This window comes from Stegodyphus dumicola, chromosome 5 (assembly GCF_044657685.1).
Source record: "Stegodyphus dumicola isolate Sdum_Otavi_A_Nest chromosome 5, ASM4465768v1".
Taxonomy (NCBI): domain Eukaryota; kingdom Metazoa; phylum Arthropoda; class Arachnida; order Araneae; family Eresidae; genus Stegodyphus; species Stegodyphus dumicola.
In genome coordinates this window covers 225,575,717-225,588,210 of record NC_140772.1, presented here as the reverse complement: position 1 = coordinate 225,588,210, position 12,494 = coordinate 225,575,717, and the positions used below count along the sequence as shown (strand labels likewise).

The 12,494-nt window shown below is 31.1% G+C and overlaps 1 protein-coding gene and 1 long non-coding RNA gene across 2 annotated transcripts in view; one reads left to right on the top strand and one right to left on the bottom strand.

Annotated features, from left to right (window-relative positions):
• LOC118205799 (lysosomal alpha-glucosidase-like) overlaps nucleotides 1-7,637 on the top strand; it is a 108,746-nt gene extending 101,109 nt beyond the window's left edge. The window contains exon 18 of the mRNA XM_085817740.1: nucleotides 2,009-7,637. Within this exon, the coding sequence (XP_085673866.1) occupies nucleotides 2,009-2,074 (66 nt within the window). The 3' untranslated portion in view covers nucleotides 2,075-7,637. The remainder of the gene's footprint in view (nucleotides 1-2,008) is intronic.
• On the bottom strand, nucleotides 528-12,197 carry LOC146997421 (uncharacterized). The gene is made up of 2 exons (XR_015041421.1): nucleotides 11,981-12,197; nucleotides 528-837 (listed from the first exon to the last, which is right to left on the bottom strand). It is a non-coding gene; the product is annotated as an uncharacterized LOC146997421 (long non-coding RNA).
• Between the last annotated feature and the right edge of the window lie 297 nt (nucleotides 12,198-12,494).

Genomic DNA, 12,494 nt, shown 5'->3' with positions numbered 1-12,494 from the left:
TTCCGTGAAATTTGTGCATACGGTCTGCTAAAACAAACTCTAGACAGTCACAGCATTTTCCAGATTCAGTTCTTGGACTTTAGAAAGCTTGTTAAGGTGAAACTGAAACTGAAATAGTCCGAATTTTAGTTGAATTCCTTACAATGGAAACTACTATATAAGCTACTATTCAGATAGTATCTCATACAGTAGCTACATAAGTAGTATTGGGAGATAATGCAGAACATCTGCTGCCAATGGCATGGCATTTCTTGGGCAAGTTCAGTCTTGTAGCTTATTCTATAAATGTAAATCAATGTCATTGCCTTAGTTCTGACCAAGAAGCTTGATGTTTTAGTTTTTTAATCGTATTGTAAAACTGCAACACTTCTGTGAATAATAATATCATTAGTTCTTCATTAATTCACCTAGATTGTTTATAGTACAAAATTGTTTTAATGTCTTTCTTGGAATTGATGAAAACCACAAAATAAAAATGTATATTAATGAAAAATTATAGCAGGAAGAGAATAAAACAAATCAGCTAATTCATGTTTAAATAATTTTATTGCTTAATATGCTGACACTATGCTATGTCAAACACAAATTCGGAGGTTGCTATCCTTTGGCTATGAGAAATGCTCCTCCCCCCTGTGGCAGGCACTTGCCTATAACAGCATTGGCCACTCTTAAGGCCAGAAGTGGTGGTCATTTTATTGTGGAGGCACCTAACAGGCAGCCACTGTTATCTTCTATGAAGGGACAGACAGTTTTACATCCATACCTTCTCCAGGCTTCGAACCCGGGCTTTTCAGTATTGCAGTCAGGCTTCCCTAACCACTATACCACCTGGGAGGCCTATGAGAAATGATTAATGGGAATCAGACAGTTGGCCATATAATAAAATGGAAATTGAAAGCAATATCAAGAACATAATCCTTTTAAAATGTCGCCCATTAAAATGTTTTACTAATGTAACTAACTGTAATGTTCTAAAATCATGTTAAAATTATAACTTCTTTTTTAAAATACACATATTTCAAATATTTCCTTGCTAATTTAGCACTTTTTCCAGCTGTTCACCTGAGGTGAATAATATGCCTCACTTACATCCATGTCCTGACTCTGAAGCAGGCCATTATATGCTTTATTCAACTAATGGTGTATTAAGGCCTAATATATCCATAAGTACATTTCAGCATGGAAATACCAACCAAATTTCTGCAGATAGAAGCAATTGTATCAGGAAACTAAAACTAGATGCAAGTGACAGAAAATACTTCATTGCATTGTGACCAGAAAATATAAAACAGCAGAACGATGCATTGTTTTATATATTACTGTAAATATAAAGAATCCAAGTCAGGTAGAAAAATGCATCTTGTGTAAGTATTTGAAGATTATGAAAAGCAATTTTATCCAAGGCTTTGATTTCAACTGATGGTTTTAATTTCCAAGATGATCGGCAACAAGCTATTTTGTTCAGTATGTCCAATATTGGTTTCAGGAACATGAAAATGAAGTCTAGTCTACTAGTCACCTCAGTTATTAGATTGTAACACTATTTAACCTGTGGGGAGCACTTTTTTACAGCAAGAATAAGAGTAGATTCTCACTACTTGTTTCTATCAGAGAATTAGGACTAGTTAAAGAATAGCCCAAAGTAGACATTAATATTGTTAGCATTTTGTGTTTGTATTTAACCAGTATTGCATGCAAACAGGTCCTACTTTTTATTATTAAATATAGCATATCTTTTGTTAATACTTGATTTTTTCCAACCCTTGTAATTAAAATTGCTATGTATAAAACAAAATGCATTTTTTGTTTCTCTCTCTCTCTCTCTCTTTTTTTTTTTTTTATTTTTATGAACAATAGCAGTAATTATTTTAATGCTGTTTCATCTTTTTCTTATAGTATTACTATTTTCTAAAGTATTAGGTGAAATGTTTAAATTTCAGTAGGAATAAATTATTAAAGACTTTTATTTTCCATATTATAATAATTTTTATTTTTAATGTTTTTTTAGACACATATAGCTATAGATGCCTCTGGATTCACATTACTAGAAGAGCTCAAAATTATCTGGAATTAAATATGTGTTCCTGTCATTAGAAAAAGAGTTTCTACTATAAGATCTTTGACATATTATTTCAACTTTGGATCTTTCATAATATATTTAGATATCTACCCTGTTTAATTGTTAAATTGTAATATATATATTGTTGATCTTTAAAGTTCATCTCTCTCTATATATATAGTGTATATATATATAATTTTGTATATGAATCTTGTAGTAAATGTTATGTTAATTCTAATATTTGAAATAATTTTGCTAATAAATTATGAGTTTTGATGAATTTTAAATACAATTTCTAGTCATTTATACATTATTAATTTTAAAGCAAATGCTTTGCTTTATATTAAAGCACTCATTATTAGAATCAGATTTTTTTTTAATTTAAAAGAAAAACTAATTTATTTAATATACCTAAATTTAATCTTTTGATTATTAGCATTCTCTCACCTAAATAAAATTATATATTATATCTTAATAATAAATGTAAGAAAATGGAATTTATTTGCATATTATGCCCCCAAATGCTTAAAAATTATTTCAATTTCTTCTAGTTAATAATATACAGTACCATGTAATGGGAAAAATAAAATAAAATAATTTTTATTTTTATTTTATATATTCTTGCATCTTTTTTAAAATAAAATCTTCATTTCATCATCAAATTTCATGAATGAATGGGTTAAATGTCAAAAGACTATCCTTTGGTTCTTTTATTGTGATTGTTGATTTTTTAATAATTTCAGAGTTGTTTATGATTTTGGGTGCTTTTTATTGTTAAGTTTACCCTATTTTATTAAGAGATAAATGTTAATTTCCTAACAAACTGTATATTGCTATTATTAACTGTTATCAAGAACATAAAAATATTTATGTATAATTGCTGTGAATTTTTTGTATTTGTTAATTGACTATGTATCTTATATTTTATAATTTTAATTCTATACAAATGTAAAATGCCGTTTGATCAAAAAATTTAAACACTTCATATATTATGTTTATGTTTGGCATAAATTTTAATTATCTTATTATCCAATAATTTATATTCTGATAACACAATTGTTTACGTTGTTATTTGCAGACAGATAAAACTGTAGCTTTTGATTTCAGTTCATTCAAGTTTGTAAATTAAGGGTAGTCATTTGATGTTCAAAGCTATAATATATAAATTTTTATTATGATGTTTTAATTTATTATTTATTAATATATCAATTTTTATGTCCTTAGTGTTCCTTTCTTCTTAAAATTTGTTCCTTTGCTTCTTAACTGATATTTTAAAAGGTTGTAATACAGGCAAATAGAAGAAATTAATGGGATTGTAAAAAGAAAATACTTAACTGCAGAATAGAAAGATTTTGAAACTCATCTGCTGCTAATAGAACTGCTCAGAATGATAATGTGTCAGACCATGGAAGTAAAGTCTGTGTAAGAAATGGAAGCTTGCATGCTACTCTTTGTGTCCCACTATTTGCTTAGAACTTGAATATTATAAAATAGAATGCACGTGAATGCAGCAAAGCACACAATCCTTTTAGGGGTGCAGTCCCATTAAAGAATTATTTTCTTTTAAAGCTTCCATGCAAAATGTAAATGAAAGCAAGGGAATACAAATTATTATTGTATGTAAACTAAACTTTTTTGTGGTTGTTGTTGCTGTTGTTAATGCTAATGCCATTTCCTTGTGTTCCATAAAGTATACCATGAGCTAATATAAATAAGTTATAGCTCCAACATATTAAATAAATAAACTTAAAGCATCTAAAATTAAAAATAAATTAGAGTCAAAGCAAGGCAATGCATAGTATTAAAATTTCTAAATGCCAGATAAGCAACATCAATCAGATAGGGGAAACCATCAGTCACTCCTACATAGAAAGAAGCTTCAAAAGGAATGCCCGAAAAAGATACATATTTTTTTTTTAAATCCTCCTCAGAAATGAATTCCAGAGTCTTTTAAAACATCTGTAATAACAATAAATAAAATAATAAACCAAAATTGCAATTTAAAAAAGTTAAAAGCATACTGTTCACAAGCTTTTGCCATGACATGTGGCTGAATACAGAGCAGTTTGTAATAGAGCCCTGTATGAAAATTATTTAGCATGAGAAAAAAAATGGAAATACATTGTATTCCATTTTTCTCTTTATTTTCAAAGCTATTAATTTATTTTCAAGCTTCATTCATTTCTAAGCTCTTCGCTCTTTATTTTTAAAGCAAAACTTTTCTATTAAAATTTCCTTCCCTATCATGATACTGTTTCTAGAATTCTCCTTAATGAGGCTTTAAACGTTTCATCATTTTTCATTGGTGTGCTAAAAAAAAAAAAAAAAAAAAAAAAAAAAGAGGTTTTTGTATCTGTCATCCCTTGAAACAGTACATTATATATAAACAGGACGTCAATTGTCAATTCAGAGATCGGCTGAGGTACTTCTTAGCTTCTGAGTGGAATTGTAATTCCAGTCGGAGTCCATTCCGATAATTTATTTAAGTATTTATAATTAATTTAATAATTTAGAAAATTTCTATTTATCTCTTTACATTTCTTTTAATTTAATGACTTAATTATTTTAGTTTTTTGTTATTAGCCCAAAGGGGCAATTTGCCCAGAAGTGCTATTAATTTCATTTTGGCATTTTGTGTTGATTCTCTAGAAATGGCGAATCACTTTTTTAATTATAGCCACCAAATATGATCGCCATGTGTTATATTTAAAAACATTAAATAATGAAGAATCTGCATCGATGTATGTATGTTTCTCGCATTGTAATAAAACAACGGTAATTAGAAACATCAAATTTTCAATAACGTAGTCCTAAACTCGAATGTGGGCATCTGAAAGCCTAAATTTGTGATTTGCCTCATTATCTATTTCATACTGTGTAAACTTTAAAGAATTTATGATTAACAAACTCAAGGATTTCAAAGCGAGCAATGGCAACACTGTACAGGAAAAAAATCATTTTTATCTCCAGCGTGCAAGACTGTGTATCGGAAATTCTTAAGGTATACTCTTTTAAATAATTTGCGATATTGCTGTTAAATTGAATTTTATGGTTTAAGGGCGAAGAGCATGATATTTGATATATAAAGTTAACACACAAAATGTTAAAAAAAAATAAAAATGCCCCTTTTGGGCATAAAATAAAATCGGAAAGCTCTCTCTCTCTCTCTTTTTTTTTTTTTACTGTTGTTTTGCTTTTTTGTTGGCATTTCTAATTTTAGAAAGTAAGCCCTGATCGTCATTCAACTCATTAGAGCAAGAATTCTACAGGTGAAACTAGTCGATTTTTTCGTGAAGTCAAAAATTCCAAGAATAGGTAGGGTTTGGAAATACGCATTCTGAAATTAAGTAATCCTGCACTGCATACCAAGCACTTGTGATGCAGCATGTTTTCGTATCTGTGGAAGGAATCTCTTCTAAGAAGTACGGACCGAGAATGAATGTGCTTGCAATGCTGCACCATAACAACCATTTTAGCTTCGTGTAAAGGCGCTGGTGCTACATCATGAGGATTTTAAAAAGCTCAGTGAACGCTGTTCTTGGGTTTTAGGAGTAATCTGCTCTCATCCATCCATAATATTAGCAGCGGGCACCTGCTATCTTCATCATATCCGATGAGGATTTGCAAAGTCAACATGCTGTTATTCGTTCCCAGGTTTCAACATCTAGACGAACTGGAATCCACAAAGAAAGATCCTTAGACCACAGTGCAGAAGATGATGACTGTGGTTTTCGATGCATCCAAACTGCGGGCAAAATTTATGCAGTATGCAATGGACCTGCAGTAATCATATTATGCACTCTCGCAACAATTTCAATAGGAATACATGGTCGTCCGGATCGCGAATTATCATATGTGCATCGAGTTTCTTAAAATTTTCTTACCAAATCAACATATAGTTTTTAAGAAAAATTGCCTCGTCTTATGATTTTGTCGATAAACTTGTACTTCTTTGGTAACATTTTCTCCGTTCAGATAAAGCAGCTTTATGATTTGACCTTTTTTCCCTTATCAGTGTCATGTTGTTAGCACGTTCGAACACCTGAGTGCAGTCTTTCCACAATGCTTCTTAAAAGTTTTCCACTAACAATACTTTGATGTTCTGTCGTCACTGGTGCTTCTACTGTCTCTGCCTGTGAATTATGCAAAGTGTATCACTGCAACTTCTCTCTTTGTTTTATCAACGGTCCCTTTAGAAAGCTCTTCTTTGCAAATATTTTACGCCCGCAATTTCCGTCATATGTGTATCGTTCCAACCCCTTTTCAATGTGATCAATTTGCACAGGAAAAATGTGGATTTTACCATTTGAAAATTTGAAATTTATTCGATGTAATCATAACCGTGATAGCTGTATTGTTTTAAACCATTACAGCCTCAAGCACATACCTTCAAATAATATCTGCACCACAATTTTTCGTTGATAATAATAAACCTAATTAACTTAATGGGGCTTCCCTTTTACCTTTGATCTTGTAAGTGATTATTTTTTCGTATAAAGCTACTATAAATTTAAAATTGAATTAAGAAATTTTATTTGCAGAAAGAAAAAAATGAAATTAATTATTGCTGTGAACTAATTTATAATATCATTTAAATTCTCATAGCATATGTAAATTAAGTGCACATATCCTAAAACCATGAAAACATATATAATATTCCAAAAAATTAATCTCAAAAAAATTTTTAAGACCAAATTAAATTGTATAAGTGAATAATTGTTAAGCAGGCAGGAGACAGACTTATCAAGGGGAAGTTGCCTAAAACCTAACTGTTCAATTACTCAGTTCATGTTTTGTCATCCATATAGGCAAGGTTAAAAGTAAAATTCAAATCCAAACGTAAAACTAAATGTTGTGAATTACTAAAAAAGAAATTTAAATTAGTAGGAATTTTGAGAAATTTAGCAAGTAAAAATGACTAGGAATTAAAATATTAATTAAATGTCAATTAAGAGCAGAAAACCAAAGTAATTTAGAAACTCTTGCCTATTGAAAACTTCCCTTACACGAATCTAGGAATTAAAATATTAATTAAATGTCAATTAAGAGCAGAAAACCAAAGTAATTTAGAAACTCTTGCCTATTGAAAACTTCCCTTACACGAATTCTGCATGTAAACCTAAAATAAACTATATACAATCTATCAAAATATAAAGATAATACTAATAAAAAAGCTAGTAAATAGCAAGTTTTAATTTAACTTACCTAGAACTACATATTTGAATTCCTGAGTGTGGACTAGCATTTGCTAAACTAGGTGAAGTTGAGTAGTTTGTTACTGCTAATTGTATAAATAGAGGGCGCTAATACAATGTAAAGTTGAGTGTTAAGCTGTTACCTGTGAGAGCTATTGTAAAAACATATGCTGTAAATGTTAATAATGTAAAATGCTTGTTTTGTGTGCAAAAATGTTACTAACTTTGAAGCATTGTTAAAATGTGTAAAAAAGTAAAAATTGTGAACTGCTATTGTTTGTGAGAGTAGGTGCTGCAAACTACTAAAGATGTAAAAATTTGAAAAAAAAAAATTTTTAGTAAAATTAAAAGTTCAAATAAACATTTTAATTTAAATTAGAAAATTTTGAATTTTTTTTTTAAAACACAAATTGAAATAATAGAGAATTATTGTAAGAAACCTTTTTTACTAGACTGCATTATTTAAAACTGAAGTTCTACAAGTTTAATCAAAACTTTAACTAAATACTGGCCAGAGGTAAGGAAAATTAGATATATATGTTCATTCTCTCTCTCTCTCTCTCTCTCTTTTTTTTTTTTTTTTTTTTTTTAAATTCCTTCAAAAAAAAAAAAAAATCTGTCCGGCTACTTTCAGATCGTGCTTTCAGCCTGCATGCAGTATCAGTTCAAGACAACTGTCCTATAGGCATATGAAGACTTGTTACAATTCAGTGACTGATAATAATTTGTCATCAAGTTTTACAACAAAATATTCAAAACAGAGCTGTGATGGCATCTTAAAATATTTAATATGCTTCCTTTCTTAAACAAAGGAAAGCAAAGTAGCTGTTAGCTTAGTAAATCACATAGCTCACTTTCAATAGAACTAATGTTTTCTTTGTAATCAAATTCTTAAGTTCTATTACTTGAACACTCCATTTGTGTTATTTTTGAGGGTTATTGAAGAGTTATTTTTTAATGATAAACAGCGAAATAACGTTTATGATAGTTTATATTTATAATCTACCATGTCCCAATTTCTTCCGTTTAGTTTTATCTTTCCTAATTAGATAATCTTTTAGCTTTCTTCGTTATCACGCTCTTTTTAGCCCAGAAGGGCTGTTAATTTCGTTTTAGCATTTTGCTTTGGTTCACTATAAATAACGTTTGACTTTTCAAATTGTTGCCACCAAATATTAGAGCCTTGCATTATATTTAAAGAAATTAAATAATGAAGCATCTGCATGAATGTGCGTATGTTTCTCGCACTGTGGAAAAACAACGGTACCTAGAGACATTAAATTTTGAATAACGTAGTCCTCCCCTCGAATATGGGCATTTGGAAGCGCAAATTAGGAATTTATTTTGTTTCTATTTTATATTTTGTAGAACTTTAACGAATTTTCGATTAACAAACTCAACGATTTCAAAGCGAGCAGTGGCTACACTGTACGGAAAAAATAAATTAAAAAACCGTTTCTATCTCCAGCGCGCGAGACTGTGTATCAGAAATTCTAAAGGATATGCTCTTTTTAAATTGTTTTGTGATATTGCTCTTGAATTTAATTATTTTCTTTTATGCCCTTTCTGTCTAAAATTACTGAAATAAACTAAGAATCAAAACGCAAAAGTATTGAAAAGAGAGCATGAATACTGATTGAAACTTATATCAACTGCAACCTCAGCATTAAAGCTGGCTTCCTGTTACTTTTTAATCGACGCATTTATTGGAGAATTTCAAATTTTTCTCCTGTGATAACACACCAACAACAAATCTCAATAGTGATAGTTCAGTTTCCCGAGATAGATTACGCTTTCTTTAGCTGTAAGTTGAGATGAAATCAAATCAGATTGTTAAGCAAAGTATTTAACTTATATAAACTATTGTTAATATCAAAAGTAGATTCATTTGTAATTTGTATACACTAGCTATTTGATTTTAATTTGGATAACATTATATTTTATTTTCAGTTATAAATGGAAAAAGGGTTTTTTAAAATAATTTTGTTTTATTTGTTTTGAGAAACATGCACATTTATTCCTGTCTATTACCAGTAGCGATTAACTGTTTAAAAAAAAGTTAGGAGAGAGAGCTACTATAAGTATATTACGGAATTTATTAGAAAACTGTATACGAGCTAATATCACTGTTTATATTTTGTTATGAATTTCTTCATCCAATCAATTATAAATAATCTCTATAATTTAATACTTTGACCTTAAAACATTAGCCTTCCCGACGTGACTACAAAACAAAGATGTAATCCTGAAGGTGCCGAGAAAAGAAAACTTGTTTGTTTGTTCGGTATTTCATAATAAGTTTTGGTATAGCAGTCAGACTTGTTCTTTCGAAGCTATTCCGTCCGAATTCCACTCCCAGCGGCTAATATGCTGTTTTAACTTGTGAATATTATGGCTTGGTTTAAATGTATACTTTTTGTCTTGAAAAAATTAAGTGAAGTTTTTCTCGCCCTGAAGAGTTGGTACGAGTGATCTCCGAAACTTTTCTCACCATTTTTCCAGAGATTTTTAAGATACCGAGGTGCTGCGCGTGGCAATATCATGGATCTTGAGTACTATTTTAGTTTTTGTTGAGTCTAAAAAAATTGTTGACCTCTAGCGGTATCTTCGCTGGGATCAAAAGTACCAAGGAAAGGAGTACGTTTCTTAAGTTTGTAGCTATTTCAAAGCAGGAGGGATGAAAAATGAGCATTGCCCTCATCAGGACTCGAATCGCCTCTCGAATACGCGCCGAGTGTGCTGGCCATTACACCACGAGGGTATGCTAAGAAGGCGGGAGAAATACCTTATATACTACCCCCTATTAAAGGGGGATTAGGGGACCCATTTGCCAAATCCTGGTGGTGGAGAATCATCATCCACCACCTTTTTTTAGTTCGGGCGCCACTGTAGAGACATTAGGTTATTTCGAAGCAGAAGAGATGAAAAATGAGCAGTGCCTTCGCCGGGACTGGAACCACGGATCTCTCGAATACGCGTCGAGTGTACTGGCTATTCCTCCACGAGAGCATGCTAAGAGGCGGGAGAAATACCTTATAAGTTCATTACGTATTTACATGCAGACATGGCAGGAGGTGAAGCTACTCACGTGACCGAGCGAAGTAATCTGGGCTTGGGGGTTCCATTGGTGGTTCAGAAGGAATTATATAATCCAAATATCTCAAATTTAGTATTTTAAATTCGTATATGCATATACAACCATGATTGAAAATAACATATTAGATTTTGACTATAAAATATGATTAACCGGAAGTGGTATTTTACGTAGAACTCTTAACAGATTTTCTTGGAAAAATACAGACTCACTGAAATAAAATTCTAATTTAATTGATGCGGCGCATATTAAGCTATTTCTATTATCCTTAGACATGTGATGCCTGTATAGCGTGTGGTCCACCTAATTTTCTTAATATTTTGTAATTTTTTATTTAATGTTTATATCAAGCTGTTAATTTATTTGTATCAAGCCATAAACGAGAATGAGTTGTTTAAAAGCGTTTCATTTGCAGAACTTCAAAATTTTATGTAGATCAAAATAAATCTTCATATATGCAGATCAAAATGAATTTGGGTTTGTTTATATTATAGAAATAACATAAAAGAAAATTAAATTATGACATCAAAGTCGAATTATTCATTTTAAATATAATATAAATACTTATTTTCCTTCATTACGTATTATCCCGTCGAACGTGAAACTGTAGCCAAACAGCACGATTTAGCCCCAATTATAAATAAGCACTATGTCGCAACATACTCATAACATCTATGCTTTCGTTGATCCGATCAATTCTCGAAAAGCTACTTTTTATTTTTATGAACAAGGATATAAATTAACTGTTATTGCTGAATTTTGTTGCTCGCATTTAAAAAAAACTTAATTCGAGGTCTGTAAAATCACATTTATGAGCGCATTCCGGTTCACTTATACCTAATTAACATCTATTGAATGGGGAAAGAACGGCTGGATGTGCCAACAAAAGAGTAATAGATTGAAACAACTACCTGTGGGAAGATTGTTGTTGTTGTTGACTAATGCTCATCTGTCTGACCTATAGTCAGCCCAAGCGCACGAAATTCCTCGTAGCAAGGAACACAAGATACGCCTGCCGTTGGCAACAGCCTTGAGCACCTTACAGGTGACAGTACGACTTTTCCCAGTTCCGTCCCCAATTTTGATAAAGAGCACCCCGGGGGGGGACGGGTCGGAAGGTCACCCATCCCTTTTCCTCTACAGCCAACCTCTCGAGAGGACTTTCGGCTCGCCGCATATTTAGAGTGGGCCCCTGCCGCACGGACACTATACATTTACTAACATCCATGCCTCCTCCGGGATTCGAACCTGGGCCTTAGCGACGCTAATCATTATATCGGTTGGGCGGCTTGGGAAGATTGTAATCATGGCTTTCGGAAGAGAGCATCCGGTGGAATCGGAAGGCCTAACTAAATAGCAGATATCGAGAGAGCCTTCTAACGAAGCGCAAGAACAAAGCGAGTCAGGAGCTTCCTCAGTAATGGCTATTTAGTGATTAATCATAATCAAGTCTCTTGCCATTTCGTAAAATGTAAGATATTTATCTTTCAGATCTAATCTATTATTGATTAAGAAAGATTTAAAACGAATACACACAGTTCTTAACAATATATAAATACATATATTTACTTTTGAATGCATTTAATTCACGCTATTTCTAATTAAAAACACTAAATAATTTTATATAATTACATGATATATTTCTTCACTTTTCATACATATAAAAGGTATATAATTTTCCGGGGTCAGGATCCTGTAAAATGTTTCGCTATTTTACCTGGGCCATCGGTATTGATAATCTCCACTGATAAACCATCTTAAACTTTGAGCCCTTTCAGATTTTTTTTTTTTTTTTTTTTTAATGCGGGAGCAGAAAGATAAGAATTTCAAAAGAGCTTCTTGAATTACCTTTCTAATGATCCAGAGATTTGTTAACAATGTAAACAGCATAATTTTTACAATTAAATATTAAATATATAAATAAGTCTGCGACATTTTCGTGTTACAAACGTACTTATTCATATTTTCATATTTATTTATTCTGTGGCAAGGAAATAATTTAGTTTAAAAAATAAAATTTCCGTTTAACAGTTTCCCAACAGTCAAACTAAAAATTCTTTACATGTATCAAAAAGATGATTTATTTAATCTGTAAAGATTATTAAATGGGTTAACTTTATTTCTGAATTTTGAATATAAATTAACT